The sequence below is a fragment of the Drosophila montana genome, unplaced genomic scaffold (genome assembly GCF_035044405.1).
Source record: "Drosophila montana isolate Dmon_TW-CO22-7 unplaced genomic scaffold, ASM3504440v1 contig_203_1, whole genome shotgun sequence".
Taxonomy (NCBI): Eukaryota; Metazoa; Arthropoda; class Insecta; order Diptera; family Drosophilidae; genus Drosophila; species Drosophila montana.
In genome coordinates this window covers 577,433-605,297 of record NW_026996956.1, presented here as the reverse complement: position 1 = coordinate 605,297, position 27,865 = coordinate 577,433, and the positions used below count along the sequence as shown (strand labels likewise).

At 37.0% G+C, this 27,865-nt stretch overlaps 3 protein-coding genes across 5 annotated transcripts in view; 1 reads left to right on the top strand and 2 right to left on the bottom strand.

Moving 5' to 3' along the window:
• The window catches only part of Fur1 (Furin 1), a 199,573-nt gene that overhangs the window by 52,480 nt on the left and 119,228 nt on the right, over positions 1-27,865 (bottom strand). For both annotated transcript variants that reach the window (XM_064679654.1, XM_064679653.1), the window contains exon 4: positions 23,646-24,574. In XM_064679654.1, the coding sequence (XP_064535724.1) occupies positions 23,646-24,407 (762 nt within the window). In that variant the 5' untranslated portion in view covers positions 24,408-24,574. The remainder of the gene's footprint in view (positions 1-23,645; positions 24,575-27,865) is intronic.
• Positions 676-1,413, top strand: LOC135426499 (collagen alpha-1(XI) chain). Its single transcript, XM_064679604.1, has one exon. It carries the CDS (start codon positions 676-678, stop codon positions 1,411-1,413), a length of 738 nt encoding a protein of 245 aa, XP_064535674.1.
• Positions 26,248-27,279, bottom strand: LOC135426542 (proteasome subunit beta type-3-like). 2 transcript variants are annotated; one of them, XR_010435912.1, is made up of 2 exons: positions 26,531-27,279; positions 26,248-26,472 (listed from the first exon to the last, which is right to left on the bottom strand). XR_010435912.1 is itself a non-coding variant. In XM_064679657.1 (1 exon), the coding sequence occupies exon 1, from the start codon at positions 27,206-27,208 to the stop codon at positions 26,582-26,584; it is 627 nt and encodes a 208-aa protein (XP_064535727.1). In that variant the 5' UTR covers positions 27,209-27,279; the 3' UTR covers positions 26,504-26,581. The 2 variants fall into 2 exon arrangements, 1 of the variants encoding a protein (XP_064535727.1); XM_064679657.1 differs by lacking the exon at positions 26,248-26,472 and having other exon boundaries at positions 26,504-27,279.

Genomic DNA, 27,865 nt, shown 5'->3' with positions numbered 1-27,865 from the left:
GAATTCCATGTGAATCTAGGCCCGATTTTTATAGCTATTAGCAATTTTATTCAACTGTATTCAACTTGAATTTCATTTTTGAAATATCTCTTGTTCCAAACATGTAACAGGGATTTTTAAGATATGGTAGATCTATCCCTAGACTTATTTACTCAATGATGCCAAAGAAACATTTCATCCAGTAATATACAAATTCGTTTTCCAAACAAAACTAATGCGCTTCTACTTAAATGCCACACCCGGGGATCATCAAGGAAGATCACGCGAAAAGATAAACTAAGCCAAAGATAAGCTGAAAAGATAAACCTGAGCCAAGTCAAACCAGTTTTTGGAGCTCTCAGCTGACCCAGTTATCAAAGTGACCAAGCTTGTCACTAGGCTAGGCAGTTGAAATTGATTAATTAGCTTGAGTTGACTGAACCCTAGATCAAAGGCAAATTAATGTGATTTAAGTTGGCGAAAATTGTAACTAACTCAAAACAAAGCCTTTCTAAGAACTAAAAGATCTTATCTATTGGATAAATTTTGATATAAAAGACGTGGACTCAAAGCAACACCTAAACAGTAAGCTGAGATGACAGTCAGTGTTAAGATACTTGGTAAAGCACCGCTTGCAATATTCAGAAATAAGAACTTTCAATTAAAGATTCCCTTATTTCAGTGTTACTCCTTGGAATGGGCCTGTCTCAGGCGCGCCTACTTCGGGTACAGGCTTTGGGTCGCAGCGCGGGCTCGGAGAACAATGCAGATGAAAATGCTCCACAACTGGTGCTCTACGCTCCCGGGGAACAGCTGAAGCAGGAGAACCGAAACGAGCCCAGTTTCCATGAGCCACAGATAGTGGAACCGGAGTCTGAGAAGGACAGCCGTAAGGTGCCTGACTATCTGTACTCCAATTCGATACCCATGCTCAGCGAACCCAACATTAAGTATCGTCTGCCCCAGTTGACTGCATACCCCGTGGCCTATGGACCACAAATTGTCACCAATACAAACAGAAGCCCCAACAACAACAATAATCTAGGCTTAGATAGCGTACCATATGTGGTGGTGCCCCGTGTCCAGCTAGGCTTTAATGTGCAGGGTCAAACGGGTCTTAATTGGCCTGGCTTCAATCTCTTGCCTTCCAAGCAGCCAGGCGAACCTCCTGAACAGAAGGAAGAAACGCAAACTGCCTATATTCCGATACCAGTGCCAGGTCCACCAGGACCACCGGGCCCACCGGGTCCTCCAGGACCGCGCGGACTAACCGGACCAACGGGGCCACGAGGCAGAGATGGTCCACGCGGACCACCCGGAAACGCAGGCATTACAGCACAGACCCCACAGAGCATTTGGTATACCCAAAGCAATAGCAATATCAATGGGAATAAGCCGCAATATGAACATTTCTCGAGTGGTTATCAAAACTAAAGCGAATAAAACAGAAGATTAACTTATAATTTTGGGATTATTTTTGGTAAATTTAATTTTTAGGGCCATACAATTATATATCAAAAAGACTACAAGGAACACAAATCAAAGGATTTCCAAAGCCGTACAATTCTCTTAAGATTCTCAAACGAAATTTGATTTCTAAGAGGTAACGAAAGCTCCAAACATAGTATTTAACAGAACTAGTCAGTAAATGTCTTCAGTCAGTTCTTTCCATTGACTTAATGGAATGAGATGAATATTAAACTAACCATTCTCTTTCTTTCTATTATATATCTATCCCAATATTTACCTATAGATGTAACTTGTTCTCATTAATTGTATGTCTTCCACGATTTGTGATATCTTCTGAGTATTTCTCTATCACTCCTCCTGTCTGTATCCCGCTTTCACCCACTTTCTATATCTCTGCTTCTTGTTAGCGTTAGCTTAAGTACAGTCGCACCTTTATTCCCCAAATATCAACTCGCCGACATTTTTTATTCAGTTTTTCATGGGTATATGATATGGTGTGTTGTTGACACCATAAAGTGTCTATCTAAACGGTCGTGCTTGGTGTTTATTTATGGCATAGACGCACACACACTTACATAGACAACACGTACGCACACTAACGTATAATGATGATTGTGTGTAATTTAAATAGATTTTGATAGCGTTTGACGGGGGCAAAAGAACTGTTCTCTTTTTTTTCTTTTTGTATGTGGGTGCCCCATTGACGGCCATTCAATTGGTGACAGTTGACGGTTCACTCATGTGGTTCTAGTTTCTGTGTGCCACCTGACGACAACTATCTCTTTCTATTGGCAGCATCCTCTGTCACACACAGCCACCCACACACGTAGTAATAATGGTAAATGTACACACTGTACGAGCACCTACACACATACATTCATACATTCAAACAGCGCTGCTCATTCGTTTGCCGTTTAGGGTCGCCAGTCGCCTGCCCCGTTCATGATGGTAACAATCTGTGGCATAGTCTGATCTTATTGTAGTCGTTAGTTTTTATTGCTCTTTACTACTCAGCATTTACAATAGTTGTACATACTATGTAGTTGTTATCTTTGTTTTTGTTGTTTTTGCTCCGTTTACTTAAATTGATACGCAGCACGCATTTGTTTCAATTAAATGAAAATGTTTTATGTGCAGCGCTTCTCCGGTCGCATTTACAGCTGTAAAACATACAGGAAGGGCACTTTTGGGCATCCGGAGGTGTGCGTGTTTTAGAATGTGTGTGTGTTGAAAATGTATGTGTTTCTAATTGCGTAAAATATTAGAGGGCTTAGTTACTCTGCATATCACTGAACTAGAAATAAATCTTTTACACTTTACTCGAATGAAAGAAGTACTCTTACTTTGCAATCCCAGAATAAACTTCCGATGTGTTAATCTGTATGCGAACTGCTGCTATATTAATAAAAACCATATATGTATATATGTATGGCAAAACGAACAACAAGAGAACAATATTTTTTATATTTTTTAATATAAACATACATGCACTTATGTAGACAGTTTTGGGATTCAAATAAGGAAGGTGCAGTAGATATCACAACAAATATAAGTAATATTAAAATGAAGGAATAAAGGAATCAAGCATTGCATTTAAAAAAAATATATATAAATAATATAAGGAATAAATAATACAAATAATTAGAAAAAAGACATTTAACAGATACTCAGAAGAAAAAAATTAAATTTTTAACTTTGTTATTTACTGAAAAAATAATGCTCATTAATTAGTATACTGTAATAGGTCGCACTGCTTACACGGCGGTTTTCGACATTAAAGAGCTAATTCCTAAGTGCTTACGTTACATTGCAAAATGTATTTTAGAATTTTTTAGCAATTCAGCTTCCCCCAAATCTTTTCCCTGCGACAGACTGTGGCACATCTGTTAAACACATTTCTTATCTGTTAATGTGATGCGAACACAAGACTTAAACCTAAAGCGAAAAAATGAGGAAATTATCAGCGGGACGGGTCCCCACAAAAGGCAGGCATGAGAAATAACACGAGAACAGGCCAAAGCTGCGGCAAGGCACAAAAAATAAACAAAAACAAATAAAAAGAAAAAGGAAAATAAAACTCAAAAGCGGTAAATAAATTATATAAATGAAAGAACAGGAAACTCATATGTCGAAGAAAATATGAGAATTAAGTTGCCAGAGGTGTGTGTGTCTGAGCGCAAAATGTAAATTCAAAGATGTGTGTCAAAAAATTAAAAAAAAAAATTTCAGGTTTAAAATACCCTTGTTACATCAAATATTACCCTTAGAATATAAGCTTTACCCATAAAAAAATGAATTAGAGTTGATAAAGAAAAATAAATTAAATAAAGTCTTATTTGACCAATACGCCCATGATAATCTATATGATATTAAAGTACACAACTGACGTGTATTTACTTTAGTGAAAGAATATCTCCCCACAGTTTTTCTAACAGACCGTTAAAAAATATTGATAGAAATTTAGATTTAAATGTAACCAAAAGCACATACGTTCAATAAACATAAGGAATCTTTTAAATGACAGTTTTTTTTAAATTTACTAAAATTCTAACTTCAAGATTATATTCAGAAAATTTTTCAAATAAAAAAAATATATACATATATATTTCTAAATATATTTTTTTTAAATATGATGATGTCTACTTTATAGGGTTCAACTTTCAATGTGGTATATATTTTATGTGGAAATTAAAAAAGCCTTTTAGCAGTATCGATATTGTAACTGTAGAATTTATGAAATAGCTTCCGAGTTATGAGTATATTTATATATGGGAATATATGCTGATAAGTATGTATAAATGTGCCAACAACAAAAACGATTAGACCAACAACGCTTGACAAAACGACATACTTCGGGCATTGATACATCAACAACAAATTGTCCAACATGTTAGAGCCTTGAGGGCGGGTACAACCGAGTTCACAATTCTCTGTCATAGCTTAAAATCGTTTTGAAAAGAGTATTTTTTTGAATTTTCAATTTGTGACTCTAAGACTGTAACTCCAATTTTCTAATAGTGGGCTAGGAAAATCCTCATGATTCAAAATCCATATACTCGTTTTCACTTTATTAATAGAGGGTTATATAAATAGCTTGACCTCCTCTTGCTCTTCTTCCTTACGTTTCTCTTTATACATCAAAAGCGAATGGCGAATATTTCTTGGTCTTGTTGTCGGTTTTCTTTTCGTGTGTTGATTAAGTTAAAATGTTAATAAATATGATTATCGTGTCGTTTTTCTCGCTGTTGCCAGTGCTGCCATTACCATGATTATGGCAATAAATAATAAAGCGTGTGCCCCATGACACGCCACTTGGCAGAAAGGCAACCCGAGAAAGGCAGTTTTTGGTTACTGACTCAATTGACGTTAACTCGAAAATATCAAAACACGCAGAAAATTGTCTCAGTTAAAACTGAGTCGACTGCGCCTAAAATGTTTGCTTTGATGTGCGCGCGTCACGTGGCGTATACGCAATGCGAGGAGTTTAAAGTAACATATTTTGATTATATTTAGAGGAGCAGAAATGTATCATTATCTTTTTGGATTCATGCGATGTGTTAAAATTAAATACGGCCAAATGTAATAAAAAATTCAAGTAAGTTTCTTGATATATTCTTGAATTCAAAATAACATGAAAACAAAAATACCAATATATGCCGCAAATATATTTTTATACACGAAGCTACTTTTCTAACGACCATATATGTATATACATATGATAAAGCGGTCTGACCGGCTGTTTTCGACAAATGTCCTACTTGAAACAGATTTAAGACTTGGAGACTATTTTGCATAGAAACCGACCGACGGACATGACATAGTTGTATATACTGATTAGGAATATATATAAATAATGGTGTCGGAGACGTCTCTTCCATACGTAACGCATTTCATGATTAAATTAAGAAAATTATAACACATATCTCTAGAATGTTATAATTGAATAGAATACGAAAACATACGACTTAAGCGTAGAGATCGAATAACTAGGTTAGTTTATAAAACTCTTGTGTTCTATGAATTTAATATAAAATAACTTGGCACAACTTGACAGAGTTTGCAGCATTTAGCTCAGCTCCAAGTTTCATAAAAAACGTTGCAAATTTTTTGTTGTTGCAAAATATGAACAGGAAAGGAATGCCGCCAATGTAAATAGCAGCAGAGCGGGTGAGTTGTGGGAGGGCGCTGGGTGCTGGAATTAAACAAAAGTTGCTTGTAATTTGCAGTTTGCCAAGTTAGCAAAATGAACATTGGCCGGAATTGCGCCGTTTTGCGTACATAAAAAAAAGACAACGTAAATGGAGACAAAAAAAAAAATAGAGAGAGAGAGAGAGGCGAAAGAGAAGAGAAATAAATAATACAGAGAAATGCTGGTACAAGATAATAGGATAAGGCAGCAGCAGCAGGCAAATGCAACAAGAGGAAACGTCGCCATTTTGATGCCAGCTTTTTGTTCGACTTGCATATTTTATGAAGCGTATTTCACAAGGAGAAGCGTATTTCGCGCGCCAACTCTCGCAAAATGAGCAAATTATTTTGCTGAATTCAATTCACAATATACGTGTTTAATGTGAATCGATGCGATACTCGAAGTAGTACTTAACATTTTATTATTATTTATTCATTGGACACTATGGACGCCTACTTATCAATTTTTAATGACAATCGCATCAAAATTCTCGGGGCGTAATTCGGGAACCAACACCATAAGTCGCTTAAGTGTTGAATACAATTTATCTCGCAAAAATATGCGTAGCTGCTCGCATAGCATACTTTTAGGCACACCTAAATGCCTCGCCCTAGTGTAAATGCTCAGTTCATTAAGTTGATTTATGGGCTCAGGTCTTGTGTTACAAAACAAACTTTCACGCTTAAAGAGCTCTTAAAACATTCGCGAAAGTTCATATTTCAAACTTGCCCGATGTCGTGAGAATTTATGCTGAAATATACGTACTTACAGAGCGCGCTTTTAGACGCCAGCTGATTGCAAAATATGTTAAAGTCGACGCATGCTTACCTGCAAGAGAGGTAAAAAAAAAAATAATATGTTAGAATTTATGGGAATTATAAATTAAGGCTTATACTATTTATATATAATAATTAACTTCTACACCCCATGTCATTATTAGTTAAAACTAACTATTTATTGTATCCCAAAACTACTGTTTGAAAAAACTCTTGCTCTCTTTCACTTGCTTTAGAAGTTTTTTATAATTGACTTAAAGTTCGTAAATTTATTTTTCTATCATCCGAGATGGACTTAAATTTTAATTCAAATAAAAGCATTATTGTGTCTAAAAGCTGACTGCTGAGTCAATTTAGTTTTGTCCATCTGTCTGTCTGTTTTTATGAAAACCAATCAGTTAGTCTTAAAGCTATCTTAAATACATATACCGTCTTAGTCTTGTTTTAGTCTGAATATATATTGAAGTCGTTTGGATAGATGCTATTAAGTATCAGCAGACTTCGGTTATAAATATAATCAAATCAATAAGATATCAAATTTATCGAACATTTTCCCCGCAAATTTTAAGACTTACAAAAATAAATTGAATTTAATCTGAGCAGTGGTTTCTGATTTTTGATAACTCCTAATTTTCTATTTATAAATAAGTTATTTTGATGCAACTGTATCCTTTTATTATTAACAACTAACACATTTGATATTTGCTTTGATCTGAATTGCTAATTACTTTCTATTTAGTTTAGTCAAAGCTACGTCAAAGATGCTCCTTTTATTTGTTAACTGAGCTTTTATGAATCGCAGCTCTTATCTTTCAGCTCTCGATTATGCCGCATGGCATTTCGTTTAGCCACAATTATGCGGCACCCTAATGACTTTTAATTAACTCTGAGATTTGTATACCCAACGCTCATACGCTCTAATCCAACTAGCTGTTCTTATCTGGGCCATGTTCATGTCGCTTATGGCACTAATGCGTTCCCACCTGTACGTGTGTGTGTGGTTTAGTCGGTGTAGTTGTATGTGTATATTTATGTGTGAGGTGTATATGTGTGTGTTCTGGGCAGACGTTTCTGCCGCTCCATTGCACAGCATTGGCTATAAAAATAGCCCAAAGCGGCGCCATTTCAAATGCAGGCGCCACTTGGTCTTAGCCAAAGCCAAAAGCTTAATTACAATAGCGCGCACACACACATATATACAACGAGCTACTGTGTATGTGTGTGTGTGTGTGTTCGGGCCATTGTTGTCGTCGTCGTGATTATTCATAACTTGGCAGACAGGCGCTTTTATTTATATGGCCATTTGCACAACTGCCTCGTTGACTTTTCCAGCCGGCATTTGTGTGTGCGCGTGTGCTTGTGTGTGGGCATGCGGTCACTAATAGGTGTTAATGTGTTGAATTGCCAGCTACGTAACACTCTTACTGCCCAGGTCGAGGCTTAGGCCTTAAGACACACTTTCTGTATGGCCGAGCAAAAATAAATTAACTTTGTTTATGCCCGGTGACAGAACGTGTTAATGATATTTGGGCCGGAGCAACGGTTTCTCTGTGGAACGTGTGAAATGGTCAATTACAACAAGTAAAATAACAACGATATCGATATATTGGCTATGAAGGTGTCAAGTGCAACAAAAAAAGCTCTCGCATGGGCTAACGCATTGATTGTTTCGTATGCTTGATGTTATTCTTACTAAAAGTTCTTAAACCAATTATAACACATTATTTTATTTATTTAATAAGCTACTTACTGTTAAGTAATTGGATATTTATTAAAGTAAATAACACAATTAATTATAAGAGAGCTATATCTTAAACTCTTAAACACGTTACGGCCACATGAGTGCATTCAAAATTTTAAAGGAGTTTTTGGAGTTTCAAGCTGATATACTCATTTCACGCTATGCATCTTATATATTTTATTAAAATTATTATTTTGATATATAAATTATAAAATTAAATTATATACTGCCCCAAAAACGCTTGGTATATATTTTTCTGATTAGAATTTATACAACACTGGAATTTAAATTTAAGCTTAAAATACATTTATTAAGATATAACAAGCATTTATTAAATTTTATACTTCCATAAGATGCCTAGTGTGATAGGCATTAAGACACATTCTTCGGCACCTTTATACAAGAAAAAAGTTGGTTCATCATTTTTTTCCGTTTATAATATTAAATTCTAACGACGAGCCTTGTGGCTGTGTATGTTAAGCAATAGATAAGTGCAGACAAGTGTCAGATGTCACACACACTAAAAACTAACCTAGTGCAATGCTATGTAGCTCTATCCTCCTTACTATCTCCCTGTCTCTCTCTCCCCCCTCTCTCTCTCTTTCTCTCTCTTTCTCTCTCTCTCCCTTTCTCTCCCTCTCTCTCCCTCTCTCTCTCTCTCTCCCTCTCTCTCCCTCTCTCTCCCTTTTTCTCCCTGTATCTCTTGTGCTGATGGCAGCAAATGCTTTCATTATGGTTCAAGTGCAACACTGAGTGGGCCACTTATCGTTGACGTTCAACGCCGCTCGGTAGCTGCAGCGCCGGTCATGGACGAGCACACAAGGTGCAGCCTAAAAATATGCAACATTATATATATTTATATATATATATATGTATATATAAATATATTTTTGCTGTAGTGCCACTAACAAGTAAATGGCAAAATGACTAAGTGGGCGGCCAGCGAGGGGGGCTGCTGTGGTGCGGACGCAGAAAGCAGGCTAAGGTCAACGGCTAAGTTCAATAGAAACACACACACTCACAAAACACATAATGGTGCACTGATTGCCATCCGTTTAGTGCGTCCTTTTTGCTGCTGCTGGGCAACTTTTCAATGTCATGTGACGCAGGACGAAAAGCTTTTGTACAGCCAACTTTTTGAATGCATGCCAAATCCTAACGAGGCTCTTAGCATGCCGTTCAATTTAGTGACAAAAATATAATGTTAGACATGCTTTTTGGGCACTTTTCTGTTTTATCTCACGCCTAAAAATGCTTTTATCATGTTGATTAAAAATTTAAAAGGAAAAATAGCATTGTTGTTTTTGTGCCCTATCTAGAAATATATTGATTTTTGCATAATCATGTTACCTCTCCTATAAAAACGAGGAATATATTAGTTGATGATATTTGGTCAACATACTCTGCCATATAGAAAGCATTAATTAAAATACACTGCGAAGACATCAGTTAAGGCCAGATTCGAGATTTGCTATTGATTTGAGTATTAAGCAAGCACTTAAACTCCTGAGAAACCTCATAAATCTTTTTTATTGGCCTGCAGTTGATTTGATTTCAATGTAATTACAAAACACACAAAATACTGTTGCAGCTTCTGTCCCCAAAGGGTAGTTACAGAGCTAACCGCAAGCTAGATAACAATCCAAGGCCCAAAGATGCAAAAGGTGTTGAAATAAAATTATTTATTTTTCAATTTCCATACAGTTTTGCGTGCAGTCAGAAAATGTATCATATAACATATTAAATACATAAATAAAACATTTTGCAAACGACGCGTGGTAATTTATAATGAGAAACTGAAACTAAAGTAATTACAATTGAATTGCATTTAACTATGAATTATTTAAAAAAAATCAAATATTTAAATATATGAAAAATGAAAAGTATTTACATTGAAGTAACATTATAACAAGAAAGTATATTATTATTATTATAATTTCCTTTATAAATATGCTTATTGAACTTCTTACCTTAATTATTGAGCCACTGAGTAACTGAAGGTAATCAAAGTTTATTAATTACGAAAGTGCAATTCTCATATTGACACAAACTAACCTACAAATGAGATAATAATTGACGTATGGAAAGTTTTTGTGAGTTTCCCTGCCCATGTATTTTGAATATTGTTGGCAATTCATATTTAAATTGAGTGCATGTTCAGCTTTCGCTCATTCATTCGCTTCACATTCAAGTTGGCAGTTCAATTTCAAGTGCCTGGCAATTAAAATGCCAATCCATGCATCGAGAGGTATGATATATGACTGTGGGTTCTAATAACTCAGGCAAATATTCAAACACCAGCTCAAGCCTGTTCTCTTCGGCTCCTTCCTCATCCCATCAAATGTGCTATAGACGTCTCACTCTTGTTGCTGTGTGCATGGACGGAGCTACTCAATGATTTATTGTCCCATTATGGATTGCTTCTGGCACCTCTGGCATTTTCTGCTGGCCGTTGACCAAAAACATTGAAGGTCAACAGAAATGCTGCAGAAGCAGCTGCAGCTGCAATCGCTGCGAAATTTGTGGCATATTAATTGCAATTCAATTACGCAGCGGGAAGAAAGCAAAAGCGAATGACAGAAAAGTGATAAAACCTTTGCGCACACACGACGTATGCGCAATATTAACGAATCGATTAAATTTGAAGTATACGAAGCATGTGGCCACTCATAAAGAATGCATTAAAATTTATGTAAAAGAGCAGACGTAGATGACGTCTGTTAAGGCTCTTACTATGAGTTTTATGCAGCTGTATTAAGTATACGACAGTCAGTTGACTGTTGCATGAGCTGTTCCGCGTCATATCTCGGGAATTATATGTGCTATAAAAAAGTTTGAAATCTGTAATTAGGGATGTGCACTATTTAATATTGGCCCAAATTTATTTAAGACTTGCTTTGAGTTGAATATATAAGTAATGAGATTCGTAAAAAAATTGAATAAAACAAAAAGTTTTCAACTTATTATACCCTTGCAGAGGATACAATAATTTTTTTGTGAAATGTGTAACGCATAGAAGGAGACATCTCCGACCCCATAAAGAATATATATTCTTGATCAGTATCAACAGCCGAGTTGATATAGCCATGTCCGTCTGTCCGTCTGTTTGTTTCTATACGAACTAGTCTCTCAGTTTTAAAGCTATCGTTATGCACGCAGTACATATGTTGGAAACAGCTGGATCGGACCACTATTTCATATAGCTGCCATACGAACGATCGGTCAAAAAGTAGGTTCTTGTATGAAAAACATTTTGGTTTATCAAGATATCTTGACCAAACTCGGCATTTATTAGTTTTACGATGCTCCTCATATATATGCAAAATCCTATCAACATCGGACCAGTATATCACATAGCTGCCATAGGAACGATCGGTCAAAAATTAGGGTGTTGTATGGAAAACGTTTTTGTTCTTCAAGATATCTTGACCATATTCGGCATTAACTATTTTCCCAGTGCTTATTAGATACGGGCACAGCACTATGAGCATTATGGGTCTGCAAGGGTATTAAATCTTCGGCGTGCCGAAGATAGCATTTCGTTCTAGTTTTTTAATTGACTTTTTGACACCCTGAACAATCCAAAGCTTTTGCTGCATTTATGTACATTTATTACATATTTCCCATTGCACACGTGTGTGGCGGCCATTGAAATAAATTTAATTGGAAATCGACAAATATAATATACCGAAAATATCTTAATTGCTAGAGGTAGCTTATGGCAAACATGACATACCGTTAATCAAGCGTAAAGCGATGATTTGATTGCGCAATCATCGTTTCATTGCGCTTGCCATCCTACCCTAGCGCCAATAAAATGCAATTGCTAACGATTTGTTTGGCTAAGCGAAAAAAACACACAAAACAAAGGAATTGTGAGCAAATTGTATTGATTGAGATAAGTGACGACTAAGAGGTGCCCTGTACCAAACTCTGATCACCACCAAGGGCAAACTATTTTGAACAACCTGTTTTACCTACGAAACCATTATAAAATGTTGATAACATACAAATGTATTCTTGTCTTATAATATCTTTATTTGATCGATTAGTTATAAGCGACCCAGATATCCATAACTTTCAATAGACTTGACATGTCTAAAGAGTCTAAGTAGTTAACTTCCTGACTCAAGGCTTCCTAAAAATCTCTGAAAACGATGAGCCATGATGGATAGATAGACAAGGATTAGGGTTGACTTAATCGACTTCTGCCGGGTTTTCATCTGGCTCTAGCTTTATCAAATTCAATTTAACACAGTCTTTTTACAGGGTATCAAATGGCAGAAAATATGGCCAATATTTATGCAGTCAAAATATTTGCCACAATTTCAAGTTTTCACTTTGCCCTGAGCCATAAAGTTGTCATGCTTGATTGAGCACTGTATAAATTTTCTTTCCGCTTCGGTTTTTTCTCAGTTTTTCCCCGCTATTGGGGCAATTAAAACGGCCCTAAAATCAACTCAACGTTGACCTTAGCAAAAATAGTGCGATGTTTTGTGCACTCACTGTGACTTCTACTCCAACTGCGACGGGCCTTGTGCTCTGTGCTTTGGGCCTTTTAATTAAAATCACAGCAGCAATTTAAAGGCAGTCTTTTAGCCGTGGAGTGTGGGGAGTCGCCAATTGGCGCCTCCTTTGTGGATAGCCGCCTGCCCGGTGACCAAGAGCAATTTTTCACTTCAATTGAGGCGACACCCAACAGCGAAAGGGAGGATATTATCAAAGCGGCAAAAGCCTAGCCCAACGAGGAGTAGCCATCAATAAAAACTCTAATGAGTTTTAACATAAAAAAAAATATCCAAAACTGATTTAAAAAATATCGCGTTCCAGTATGCAGTATAATTTTGTCAAAGAAAGCTAACCGATAAAAGGAGTAGCAAAGCTAGCTGTCCATTTACTTTCGTTTTGGGGAGTGGCAAAGATTTTTTGTTGTTTAGCAATTTGCCTTGCATGCCGAAATGTATTAAGCAGCAGCAAAAAACTGCCAGAGCGCAAAATAGATAGTTCAAACGAAAATGCTATGCGATTGGGTATCATAAAACACAGAAAAAAACAAAGCTAAGCTGAATGTACAAAAAGAAAATTAGAGGAATAGACAAAGCTAAAGAATGTTCATATACTAACCACTAGAATATAGCTTGTTGCGCATTTTTATGAGTTCTCTAAGTAATCATATTAAAATAAAAATCATTTTCCTTGAGGAGTAAAGTTAACAATGTATTTTTAGATACTGTTTGAGGATATGTCCGCCACTATACTTTTTACTTTATCTGTCTTTTATTGACAAATATATTTCATAATAAAAATGAATTTGATATTCCTCGGAAATTTTAAGTATTAATCCCATTCTCATAACATCGATAAAAATCTATTTTAAGTTAAGTCGAAAGTTATAAAAGCTTCAATATGTTGTTGTTTAATATCTAAGATGTAACCTATTAAAGATCGGGCCATAAACACCGACGCTATTTAGGAATACATTTTCCCTAGTATGGATTTAATTAACTGCCGTCGCTAACACTTCACAGAAATCGGTGTTGGTGTTTGTGTGTGTGTATTTATTTATAAAAGCAGATTATTTGTAAAAAGACAAAAAAGACAAGCTAAATGTATCACGGAGCAGGGTTCAACGACTAGAGAACACTTACTTCTTTTTTATTGCAATCATATAAGGTATACCTAGGGAGTGATAATTGGATGTCTAGTTGTGCATCAAAAATATTTCATGTTTTATTTAGACCATAGAAAGATGTATATACACACAATATAATAGGGAACGCAATTCAACAGAAGTAAGGATCTGAATATATATATATACATATATATATATATATTATATATTATTTATCGCATGTTATGATGATGTTAGTTTTAATAAGTGAGAATTTGGTTAAAGCAATTTAGAAGAGATAATTAAAAATAAAGCAATTACAAATGATGAATTACTAACTTATCAGATATCTTTTGATTTAAAACAACATTATTAGAAGTAATGAGAAGAAAGTAGGCTCAAAGAAGGGAGCAGTGAAAAAGCTGACAATTGAATAAAAAAGCTATTAAAAAGAAGTTTTGAAAGGGAAGAACCTAGTAAAGGAAATTAAAAATTCAAATTATATTTATAACAAGACGTTCTAGTGGGGAGTTCCCGACTGGGGATAACGTGAACCCTCTTCAACCAACACCTATTTCAGCACGCGCTACGAGCTCGTTTGCTTCAGCAGTAATAAAAATAAATTTAAAAAAAAAATAGTTCCCTTGATAAGACTTAAACTTGTAAAAGACCATACTACTTGCCAACATCTCTACTCGACAGCCATACCAACATTTTGGTGACTGTAGCACTCAAAACCTAATCGCAATCAAAAAACACGATTTCGATATAGATTTTGATTGATTATTTGGAAACGGGGTAAGTTATCGACTAGGAGGACCTACATTCCAAATTTCATTGATGCTGATCGTGAATATTATGGGGTCGGAGATGCTTCCAATTGCCTGTTATATACATTTGCACAATACATTACATTATACCCTTTTGACCCCTATTGGGTTTATTGGGTTCAGGGTATAGTAAGTGTGAGTGTGAGTGAAGGGGTTAAAATACATGAGGAGGAAGTAACAGTCTTTCTTGCTTTAAAAATAACATTTATATTTAAATTATTAAAAAAAAAAAAACATTTTTTCAAATTATCTTTAACCAACTTTATAAATATAATAATATAATGTAGTATGCAAATTATAGTATTAAAATGAACCGCCAATATCTAGTAACTGCAAATGGGCTATGAATCACATTGGATATCAGATGTTTAATACATTGCTGCCCATCAATTAACTACCCCGAGCATTCAAGACTTAATTTCGCTGCTCATTAAATTACTCAGCAATGGCAAAGACATTTCAAATATTCAGGGACGCGTTGTTACATGTTGTAGCTAGATAATTTAACTGCCTGTTTGCCTGGCAGCAGCTTTGGGTATTATGATGATGATGATTGACAATTGCCCGTGTTGCTCGTTAGAAAGCCATCAAAATAACAAGGACTATTGCCAGTTGTTAGCAACCCTGTCCGGCTGTGAAAATTCATTAAGCTCTCTCTTACTCTCTTGAAGGCCGGAAATTGTTGGGGCCAAGTTAAGATGAGCACTTTTAGACCAGTAGCCTTCAAACTGCATGCCACTTTTTGGAACTGGGAAAAACAAATTCAAGTCATTTTTCAGCCAACAGCAGCAGCACGCAAAAAGTTAAAATGAATTTTTGAAATATTTATTAGACAGCTGCAACTTTTCGGCAATTGGCTAAAAAGTTGCTGCCAGCCAAAAGGCATGCACAGACAGACACATGCACACATATATAAATATGTTATATTTGTAATATGTTCTAGCTGCTTGGGGCACATTCACTTATTGATTCATTCACTTCATTCATTTGTGGCGCAAAAGTGGCAAACTTAATTTTCAAGCCAAAAGTGTAAAAAATGTTCTTCACTTCAATTGAATTTCATTTTGCACACAACTTGAGCTCAAGAGTTTTTGAGTGAGTGTGTGTCTGGGTGGGGGTGCATGGGTATGTGTGTATAAGCCACTCATTTTACACTCAATCGCATACTGGTTTACATATTCAATTAGGTGCCACGGCCCAAACCAAAAGTTAGCAGCAAATTGCACTGTCAAGTTCTAGCCCAACTTATGGATCAATGACAAAAATATAAAAACTTTTGATACTTTTTCATGTCATGTGATTAAAGTTTAACATGAGCTGCTCCCGTACCCGCTTCTTCCTTGCATTTACAAACAGCTGAGCTGGCAAAATCCTTTCTGCTATTTGCATGAGCAAAGGAGCAGCCCAACAGGCAGATGCCGAATTGTGACTATTGTGCAAGCCAGTTCCAAGTCAGATAAATGGCAGTGCGTGTGTGTGTGTGTGTGTGCGTGTGTGTGAGCGTGACTGTGTGTGTCGCATGTTGCTTTGTTAGAAAACAAAAGTTAAGTCATAAATATTTTCCGAGTTTTTGACTCGAAATTTATCAACGATATCCGCCATGAGCCCCACAGCAGGGAAAGAGAGAAGTAAAGGGTAGCACACGCCCACACCCACAAAGGATACAAAGGACACACACAGAAGGCTGCAATAGCTGCTACCACTTTATGCTTATATGCAAAAAATAACAAAGTAAGCACATCACATGCTGCGGAGTAAAAAAATATTAAATTAAAATTGCCAATTTATCGACTGGTCATTTGATAGCACAGTGCTGCTCAAACTGTACATATTAAATGTAAAATTAATCGCAGGTAAATTTCTGGAGATTTGGATTTGCCAAATTACATTTTATGGAAATCTTATCAAATTGCCGCTTGCGCACTTCTTCACCTACTTCAACAAGTACTGAAAAGATGCAAATATTTTAGAAGATTAAAAATGTCAAAGACTTCTTTGAAAGGCAATTTAGCTCACCTTTCTCAACAAAGAATGTGAAAAGTGAGAGTGTGGCATCCGTCAGAGGCCCTACTTAAGATGTTACCGTATTCATCTTGGTGTTGCAGCGATAACAAAAGTTAATGAGCCGTTGACCTTCATCAACAAGCCAAAAAAGGCAAGGAAAAATCCTTTTGCCAGATGGAAATTAAATTTATCAGCAGCGCGACAGGCAGGCAGGGGTCCAGGCAGGCGGGAAGAAAAGCGGTTTCTGTTTTACACATCATTGACCGTGATTTTAATTATGCGAATGTAATAAAGAAAGTAAATGCGGACGACGCGATGGCTGCAAAGTGCATACGGCAAAATGAAAAAAGCGGGAAATAACAAACCATCAACGACAATTAATAACACTGTGCAACAGCATATGAACACGTTTGATGGAACCAATGTTTTTTGATAGATTTGTTGTTTTTAAATTTGTAAAATTTTGATATATATGCATATATTTTTGTTGTTGCCATTTTTCGGGATTTAAGGCCAGTCGCCATAACTTTTGTTCTCAAGCGATTTCCAAATGGTTTTCACCGATGAAAACTCCATAGATATATCAACAGATATGTACACAAAAAAATATCAATCACTTAGAAATATTTAAGTTGTTTTTACGAACAATTTTGATTTTAAAATTTCGGTAAAAGTTAAAAAAATCTCTTTGCCGTATTAGCAGCTGATTCATAGAGATGATAATCTATTGCTTGTTAAAAAAATAAGTTACAAGCTAAGTCGATTGAGATTTATAGAATATTTATATGAATATAGTCACCTAGCCCCTCCCAAATGACAAAAGAATTTTTATTATTTATATTTAAAAAAAAAACACCTTTACAACGAAAATTTGTTTAAACCTCATTTTGGGCATTTGGGCCCCCAAATCTATCAATAAAAATCAGTTTCATTAAACGTGGCAACAAAAAATTGATTTCTGTTGAATAGTGTAATTGAAGTAGCGTCAAAATTAACCTGCGGTAAGCTTAAGAGCGCGACAAAGGTACAAAAAATAATATGAGGAAAAATCGCGTAAAAAGAAAACAGTCATGAAAATTAATTAAAAAGGCAGGAAAAAAAATCACATCAAGACAAAAGGCAAATAACAAAGTGAAGCAGAAAACGTTTCCAAGAGGCTTTTCAATTAATTTGATGAGCGAAACTAAAAAGGGCCGGAGCTAAGCGTAGTCCTGGCAGCAGGACAAAGATAACATTTATCACAACACGAACAATAGAAACGCAGAGCTGAAGAGAGGGGCGTTGTAATGCCAGTGTTATGTTAATACATCTAACTACAAAGCCAAGTCTAGAGCCACGTCCCGTACACACTGGCCAGAAGACCGTCAGGGAAGTTGCCTGCTTGCATTCGCTGATAAGCGATGACAAACAGCAGCTGGCAAGGATCTGAAAAGCTGTTCCAAGCCGCTGCAACTGACAGGCAATCGGCGCACAAGTGGGCGTCCTCAAAGGACCTACTGAGGTGTATGCTTACCCAAAGCTGTATCCTGGCCGACAGGCAGTCAGGTATATTAATGCAGCGCATAAATTGTCTTTTGGCTTATCTGAACAACTTGTGCGCCAAAAATGCATTTGTCAGAAGTTACTTAAAGACGGCGCCGAAACAGCCCAGAGCTTTGGGCTTAATTGGAAACACAATAAATGAGTAAGTGACTCGAGCTGAAAGTGGAAACAAGTCAAAATCTGTACAGAAAACAGTAGAAATAGTGAATATTTTCAAGTTTTTTGCTTTAAGTTAAAAAAGTTTGCAAAGCTTTGATGTGCTTATAAAGCTACATAAATGACTAGCGGGTATTTCTCGGCCTTGCCCGTGGGACGTTTTGTGTTTAGAATGTCATATATTACCTTTCCACTAAGTACACGCACGTGGAATATTAAAATCTACCCGTGGAGATCAAGCCACTTCTTTTTAAAAATATGTTTTACCTGCATCGATAAAAAAAAACCAAGTGCTTGATCAACGGTTTCCGCCCATGTTAGTCTTGCGGTGAGAATCTTAAAGCTGAAGAATAAACTTTCCTTTATGAAGCCTTTGACCCGCATTTGCCACCCAAGAACGTATCAAATAAATTCTCTCAAAGATCTTTGAATATGAGCTTGAAGCCGATCGGACGGTAAGCAAAAAACTTTTCGTACCATCGTTTTTAGCCAATATACCACTGCTGCGCGTGAGATTTAACAAATCGCTGAAACACATATTAATGAAGTTCTTATGCAGAGTTTGAAGCAAATCGAACAAAACTTCATACTTCACCAAAAAAATCTTAGAATCGCACTTTCTACCGAGAAAGCTTGGATTTTGCGTATATATCCTACGAAATGAATTTGAGCGCGAAACGTCACCTACCAAATGTTTGACCCCCATTTCCACCAAGGAGGGATCGACTTTCCAAAAAGTGTGAAACCACCCTCAAATGAATTTGAACAAAGATCATCGAAATTGAGTTTGAGATCGATCGGATGGTAAACAAAAAAGTTTCATACAAACGTTTTTCGCGATTTTTTCATACCTGCGGGTGGAATTTCCCGAAACCCCGTCCTAACGTGCACCTACATCACATAAGGTAACAACAGTGAAAATTTCAGCTTCCTAGCTCTTACTGTTTGGTCTGTGCGTTGTTCTCCAATTAGTCAGTAAATCAGTCAGTCTGTCAGTCAGTCAAGGCAAACAGTTTTTTATATAGAGATTGACTGAATTTAGTGTATTATTATTAGCTATATATCTATTTTATATTTGCCATCATCCAAAATTAAGATATTTTCTTCATAAGTGTTTTTTAAACTAGTAAAAAAAAATTAAATGAAATTGTAAAGGACTTAAATGCTACTGTCCGTAACAATCTCCCTACTTTGCAACCCCCCCTTGAAAATAAAACTATTAATGTTGTATTTAATCATTATAATTTCAGTGCTAAAAGTTTATATAGCAGTGTACAATTTGATATGCACAAACAGACAAACATACGTATAAACTATCTAAGGCATATATACTTCTTAGTTTTCATTAAAAGTTCTGCATGTTTACCATGACAACGATGGGTGGGCAGAACACGGCGGGGTTCCACTGAGAGAGTTGAATATCACCGTAAGTTGTTGACTGTGTCACGCCCACTGCTAAATACAATGAAAAAAAAACAGAAATAAAAAGTGAAACAAATAATTCAGGATGGGGAGGCGCAATGCACAGCAAATGGCAAAAAGTCGCTGGCTGAATGTTTATTAATTTGTTTTTCCTGTTGTTGCAATTGTTGTTGTTGTTGTTAGCTGTTACTAGTGTTTCATTTGTAATTTGCTTTGCACAGTTGGTTGGCTCAAGTTTTGCTGTCTTTGTCCAATGGCATTTGCAACATAAACAAACAGAAATTGCAGCGGTAATAGGAGAAATATTAGCAGTTTTATTATAAGATTTACAATGTTACATTAATATGTAACATATCTATTTATTAAACTGTTTGTCGTGACTGACTGACTGATTAACTGACTGACTGGTGATTAACGCACAGCCCAAACTGTAAAAGCTATAAGCTGAATTTTTAACCTTATGTGATGAAGGTGCACGTTAAGACGGGGTTTCGGGAAATTCCACCCGTATATGTTGAAAAATCGCTAAAAACCTTTGCATGAAACTTTTTTCTTACCATCCCATCGGTCTCAAACTCATTTTCAAAGATCTTTGTTCAAATTCATTTGAGGGGTGTTTCACACTTTTCGAACAATGCATTACTCCTTGGTGGAAATGGATATCAAAGATTTGGTGGGTGATGTTTCTGTCCAACTTATTTCCAAAAATCTAAATGAAAATCATTTGAGAAGTGTTAAACACTTTTCGCAGAATCCAAGCTTACTCGGTGGGAAATGCGATTCAAAGATTTTTGGGACTAAGTTTTAGCTTTTGTCCGATTTGCTTCAAACCTATTTTCAAATTCCTAAAATTTTCAAAATTTTCAATTTTCCACAGTCGTGGAAATGTAATATCTCAAATTCTTAGCACCAAACTTTCACGAGCAACGCCGGGCAATACACGCTAGTTAATATATAAAATACACTCTCAACAACTAATGTGATGGTTACCACTTTACACAACTTTACAGTACTAGGGTTAAGCATTAGCAAAACTTGCGATACTTTAACGGCAGCCTTCACAAACAAGGAGCGACACTCTTAACATAAATAACATATGCCAGGCAGTTACTCAAATTAATTTTAAAATATTTCTTCATCGCACCTAATAAGAATCTGTAAACAACATTGTGTTGAAATACCCTAAACTGTTTTTAACAGCGACACAAACATTGCTTTTGCAGCATATTTAACAAAATTATAGAAGTGAGCTACAGTTAGTTATCAAATGAGCACTTCGGATATCTAAGCTTTGCTCAAATCCAGGATAAGTTGTATAAGACCACATTCATTACTGGTTTTCCCTCTCGGCTCAAATCCTTACAATTTTACAGTCATTTGATATTGTTTAATTATGTAAATGCTATGCACTTTAACAATGTCATTTAAAATTAATTTTCAATTAGCTTGCAACTGCTGCCGAGGAGAAACAGGAACTTCAACAGAAATTCCAGGCGCTCAAAACGGAAATATTTTAAATGATTTTCGCTGTGAAGCTGAGCGAAAAACTTTTGCACTTCCCGTAATAATTGGAGTTCTCTGGGCTTTTGTAGCTGCCAATTAATACAATGAGCGCCATTGTGAATGATACTAATTTCCATTTCGGATCTGGCCAACTCAACTAAGTTATGAAACAAAGGGCTCCCGTTGACAGTTTTCGCCACCTGAGCACGTCTCAATTGAAAACTCAAATGCCAACTAGGAATTCAAGTTTCCAGTTAACCCCGGGCAGCCGCAAAAGTAACTGCCACAGCGATTTTGACTTTCAAATGTCAATTCTAAATGCGGCTGCCCAAAAAATACCTATGTATATATGAGGGTAGGCTGAGAATATTCAGATCTGAGAATAAGAAATTGCTGCCAAGCGCAAGCAATTTATCAACGTCTTATGAATTGAACAAAGAAAATTGCCATGAGTTTTAAAATCGACTCGAATATACACTCTTAAAGTAAACAAAAGAACTTTGGTACACCAAGCAATTAATACGCAATCGATCAATCTTAGGATTCTTTAAGAAAGAAAGAACAAGATTTTTTAAATATAGAATAAGTAAGAAACCTGCAGTCGGGTGCAACACATTTCCTAGTGGAATCGTCACATACGGTAACTACAGTATGAATGTGAGCTAATTAACAAACAGTCAGTCAGTCAGTCAGGATAAACAGTTTCTTATAAATAGACTGCATACAAGTCTATGTTGTAAGACTAGACTAAATCGAATAGGAGGCAGCTCCGACATTCACGTCTGCCTGTCCGTCGGTCCGTCTGTCTGTCCGTCTGTCTGTCCGTCTGTCTGTCCCTCTGTCTGTCCGTCTGTCCGTCCGTATGGACACATTAATGCTTAATAAACGCAAGTGTCGCAATGTCGAGCGTGAAATTCTAGTTTATAACGATATATGTATATATGTACATATTTGCATGTTGCCATTACTGGCAATTTGTGCGTCTGCCGTTTCTTACTTGACACTAACTTTGCCGGTTGTGAGAAGGGGATCGCGGGAGTGGTCTGTGTTTCAATTATGTGACAAAGTGTACCAGTTGAGGGATTTTTGCGAATCGCTGTCGCTTGACTGAAATCAGATTAAAGTTTGCCAAAGCAATGGACCAGTCGCAGCACCTGCGAACCCAGGCCAAGAGCCAGGTTCCACACCCAGCATCAACTTGGCTGGTTAAGATAGAGAAAAATGTGGGAGAAAGATTTCGGTGTGTGATGAAAAAAGAAAAAAAAATCATCAAACTTTGCCCAGCACAAAGATACCCAAACCAACTCTCATCTACGCCACTAGCCATGGAAAAGTAGTTGGACTCACATAACCTGAAAGTTTGTTCAAATGCGCATTGAATGGATTTACATGTGAGTGTATAAATGCACGTACAGATGTACATACAAGTGTATGCATGTGTGGCATAAAGTTTTAATAGTCTCACATTTGAGTGTTCTAATGATATGCTAAACTGCCAAACGGGAGGTCCTGCCTCAAGTTTACCTTGCCCTACTCGAGCAGCCCCCTCTCCACATTGCCTGCGGGCCAAATTGTTGCAATTTGAAAAGTTTATCATCAACTGATGCGGGTCGAATTGCCCAATCCCCAGCTATAGTATAAGCTCAACATTAGTTGGGCCCTGCACACAAATGGCTGGCGGGCACATTTGAGAACATTTGGAAAGGCACGAATATTTAATTTGCCTACTAAATACACACAAGTGTAAGATCTATCAAAGGGCAGTCGTTTATTTAAACACCTGCGACAATCCCTGCACACAGCTGTTGACTTACTGTAAGCAACTGACCACGCAATAAGGATATAGGATAGTCCAATTGACTGGTAGGGAAAGGCACTAGAACTCAACAGCTGTAGAAATGTGGTTGGAACGCGTAACATAAGTGCTTTGAATCAGTTGAAAAGCAGCTCAAGTGGGGTATAAAAGTGGTTTAAAGTACGGGTTTAAATTGCTTGAATGGCTCAAAAAATGGCTTAAAAAAGGTTTAAGAACCTAAATTTTAGATGCGACAATAGACAATTTTAAAATGAAGGTATTGGTAAAGTAAGCTTATTTAAGTTAGTTCTTTCGATCGTTCTTTCATTCAAATAAAATATTAAAAACATTTATAATTATTTGTCAATATTTGCTTCTGTTTAAAACTGCTTTAGGGATAATTTAAAAGAAATTATTGTTTAACATTAAAAATAATAAATACTAATATTTTCAGAGAAATCTAAATATGTTTTCAGAGATGCCCCATTCCAAATATTCTTTTGTTAATCAACAGCACGTCACCGTCAGCTATACCGGAAAATAGCCCGAATTAAATTTCCCCGTATATAAATATTGAAATTTATTTGGTTTTTGTTTCATTTTTTATTGTATTGATTTATAACTCACCTTGCCCAAATTGACGAAACCGTGTTCCTTGGCAACCGCATCGGCGATGCCATTGCTATCGCCGTTCGGTATGTGGACCGCCCAGGTGTGCGTATAGTGGCCAGCATCCCCGCCAGCTTCGCGCCCACTCCTGGGGCTGCCGCTGCCGCTGCTGGCTGCGCCCGTTTCATAGTCGAGGATATAGGGCGGCAGCAGTGGCGACTGGGCGTGACCGGGCTCCACTTTGGCCGCGAAACCGACATTTAAATTACATAAAAAAACTACGATACTAAATTGCAAAATCAGCAGCAAGGCAGTCGACGTCGACGTCGCAGTCAACGACCGCGTACACGTCGCCGTCGGCGTCGACGTTGACGTCGCTGTTGACCATGCTGAATGTCTGCTGCGAATGCGTTGCGTTTTGTTGTGCGTTAAAAAACTATTTTTGAATAAATTGCAATTGAAATTGAAATTGAAATTTGCTATATCACATTCAACGATTGTTTGTTGTTGCTCTTGTTGTTGTCCTAGCTGCAAGGGGGAACTTGTTGCAGCAACACTTGCAAGTGTTGATTTGGTCTGACAAAAAGTTCTTCCGCTTACAACATGTTGCCGCACTTTATGCAGTGCGTTGTTTTTGATGCCTCGTTGTTGATTGTGTTTGTTGTTGACTTTGCAATTGATGCTGCTGCCGCTGCTGCAACTGCTGTTATTGTTGCAATTGTTGCTATTGTTGATGTTCCTATTCGGCTGCCTGCTCCATCGCACGACGTCGTTTTTCATTGTGCGTTCGATTTGTATTATTTTATTAATGGCGTGTCTGCTTCCTTATGTGAGTTAGTTGTGTGTTTATATGTGTGTGTAAATCTTTTGCTTGCTGCTTCCACAGTGTTACTTTCTTCCTCTTAACGTTGAGAAGCTACTTTAGTCGCTTTACTGTCGGATTTAAGCTGCAAGAAAAACAAAATAATTGAAATTTGCATTACTATATGATGAAACCCAGTTGGTAAATAAGGAACGATAAAGTAACTATGGTATAATTTAAAGTTAAGAAATTGCTATTAAAAGTGATTTAAAAAAATCTGAACTGCACAAACTTCAAAGCAATGGTCTGCGACTTGCCTCGGCCTAAATGGCCTTGCATTTATATATCAGATGTATGATAAAATCCTCTACCTAGTCATTTAATGTGTTAATACAACAATTATTGACCGGATTTTCTATGCCATATATGTAGTTTATATGTAAGCAGATTAAAATAAAGTTTTCACACACAGTGCTTTTCACCCAATAGCTTTGGAGCTATCAGGATAAATCCAAAACCGAGAGACTTTTTTGCCGTGATACCTACACTTATACAACCCGCTTACCCAATTTTATCCAGTTTCCTTACTAACCAACTAAAATATTATGTAGTTAGCAGAAGCTTTAAGCACATAGTTGGCCAAAGGACAGTTTGCGAGACAAATGAGAAAAAAATATGGAAAAAAATAAGTGCCTGCCAATGACACATTCAATTTGTTAACAAATATTCTTTTACAGAAGATGCCTGTGTCAAGACCCTCGGACAAATCTCGGCTCATTAGCAGGCGACTTATGTGCCACAAATGAAATGCGACATGATACTCAGAAAAAGAAAAAGAAGAGCTCAAGAGCTATTTGATGCCAATTGTTGACAGTCAGTTTGGACAGAATATTTTTTCTTTGGAATTGGCTACCATTTAGCTAGCGGGCCAAATCACACTGATTGTCAACCAGGCCAAACAGTTGTTGGCATTGCAAATGAGGCGCTGAAATTGGCCAACTGGCTATTGACTAATGCCATTGTGCGAAAAGTGCCCATGACTGATGATGCCCCAGAGGCTAAACAGCTAACAGCCAACGGCCAGAGCACTGATTGTCATATTTCGCCGGCAATTCTGATTGAGTAGGACGATTTTTGGAAATGCAGTCAGCGCGTAATTAAAGCCATGTGGACAACGGAAATGGCCAGCTCCGACAGCAGCGCCCTCAAGGCCAGGGCATCATCAGCCGAACGGATATTGTGGTGTGCGACGTTTGGACATGGTAATCAATAGCCAACCGGATAGGAAATTGAATTTTCATGCGACAATAGAGGCATTCAATATGCAGTGGGGGATGAACCCGATAAACGAGTGCCTGACAAAATATTTGACAATTTTTTTTGCTGAAGTACCACTGCCAGAAATGTTGTTTAACCAACGAATGGTTTTTTAATATACATTTTTTAAGAGATAAGCGCACATATATTTGAGTATTTTACAGAGCCTTTCAAAAATGTTTGGTCAAGTAAAGTTTTTAGTTAAGAAAGCCTCAAGGTACAAGTCGTAAGCCTTAGACTTCATTCAGGATCCTCAATGCTAAATTTTCAGAGTATCTGAATAACAAATCTGCGTTAGTTCAAAACAAAATGAAAATTGTGTTAAATACAGACCAAATAAGCTACAGCTGTTATCTTCGAAATATACTACTAAATAACCATCCAATATTTATCGAGTTCGGGAGAAACAGAGACACTGGTATGATATAAATCGACAAGTCTATACACACAAGCATTCGAACAGATATGGTTGTATATATATTCAACAAAAAACATGTATACTTTATGGGGTTGCAAGTGGATAAGTTTAAATCTTGTACAAATAGCAGTAGGTTTATAGCTTTTGCAGTGAAAACCTTTGTTTTAGTATACTCTGATCCTCCTTAAGCTTGAGAGCACATGGGGGAGCTTTGAGAGGTATAATAATTGCCTTAATAGAAGAAACATCTTTGGAGATGTATCGATAAATGGGGCGCCAATGCCAAACGCGTTGCTAGTAGAAGCTTACTATAATAGTGCTTACTTAGACGCATAAGGATTCCTTTACAAATATAAAATACATCACCTAAACCTTTATTTATATTATCCTTATTCTTGAAGCATTTTAATTCTGCAACTAATCCTTTCGCGTTCTGATTAAACGCTCAGTTATTTTGTCCTTCTCAAGAATAAATATGCTGGAACCCCAGCCACTGACCGCATCACGATTGAAAGAACCCAGCATTGCCTGAGCAATCGTCTTAAAAAGTTCAGTTGCATTTAGATTCGGACTCCAAACGCTCTCGCACATGCCTACCAATTGATCCGAACAGGTCCCAGTAGCAACAAAATCATTTGTGACATTGGCACAGCCAATTAGATCCATGCAGCAAATATAGGGCTCGAGGGTTTCGGGATCCAGGCCGGCAATAACGGGCTCAACAAAGAATGGACCAAATCGATGCTCGTAAAGCAAATGGGAGAGTAGTTCCGTCAAGACTTTCGGCGACACCTCACGACCCTCATTTATCTCATAAACATTCTTGCGATACATCAGACGATTGTACACAGTCATAATATCCGTATGCAGGCCAGTCAAACCCAAATACAAACGTGGCGATAGATGGAAAACCTTCTGACAATCCTCGCCAGCGGTGTGCGACTGCAGGCCAAAGCGACGATCCGTGGCAATGGCAATACAATCCTTGCCCTGCATGGCAATTACACAGCCCCCATTATATGTAACCTTATTAGTAGTAGTCATTTAGCTTTCGTTGCAAAAAAACCATATAATATAATAATCCTTGTCGAGTGGGTCTGTGTGTGTGGAAAGTTTGTGATGAAACGATAGATATCCAGTCGAGATCATAAAAGTTAAAGTTCTTTTCATAGATTGCTTAGATTTCTGGCGATGAAAATGCCTGATTGAGTGGCCGCATGGCAATTTTGTACGCCATAAACTTGTAAAACAAATTTTTCGGCTAAATTGTGGCCAATAAATAAAGTTTGGAGCATTGCGAAAAGAGTTCCTTTAAAAGAAAAAAAAACCAACAAAAAGTCATTAAAAACTTGTGCGAATAGTTTTTTTGGGCACACTCAAAGTTCCAATTCCACTCCACTCTTATCAGGTGTATTGCACATGAATGCATATACGCCAACACCAGCACACACACGAACACTCACACACACACAACTTCACGTTTCCTTACAAGCAGATTGCATCACATGCCCTTTTTGTGCGGCGACTTCCGCATTGAAGTCAAGCCCTTTTCCTCCGACTTCCTGACAGGACTTCCACGACTTTTGCCTCGTACAGCGTCTCGTCTAGTAAACTTTGACTTTGACTGACGGCATTTGTCAGCGGCAGACACAAAGTAATCATTACTTGGCGCGCATTACGTCTGCACTTGCATTATAGGAA

Bases quoted from the DNA above. Each gene is read 5' to 3' on its own strand.
- LOC135426499 (XM_064679604.1), top strand. From the start codon at position 676: ATGGGCCTGTCTCAGGCGCGCCTACTTCGGGTACAGGCTTTGGGTCGC.
- LOC135426542 (XM_064679657.1), bottom strand. From the start codon at position 27,208: ATGACTACTACTAATAAGGTTACATATAATGGGGGCTGTGTAATTGCC.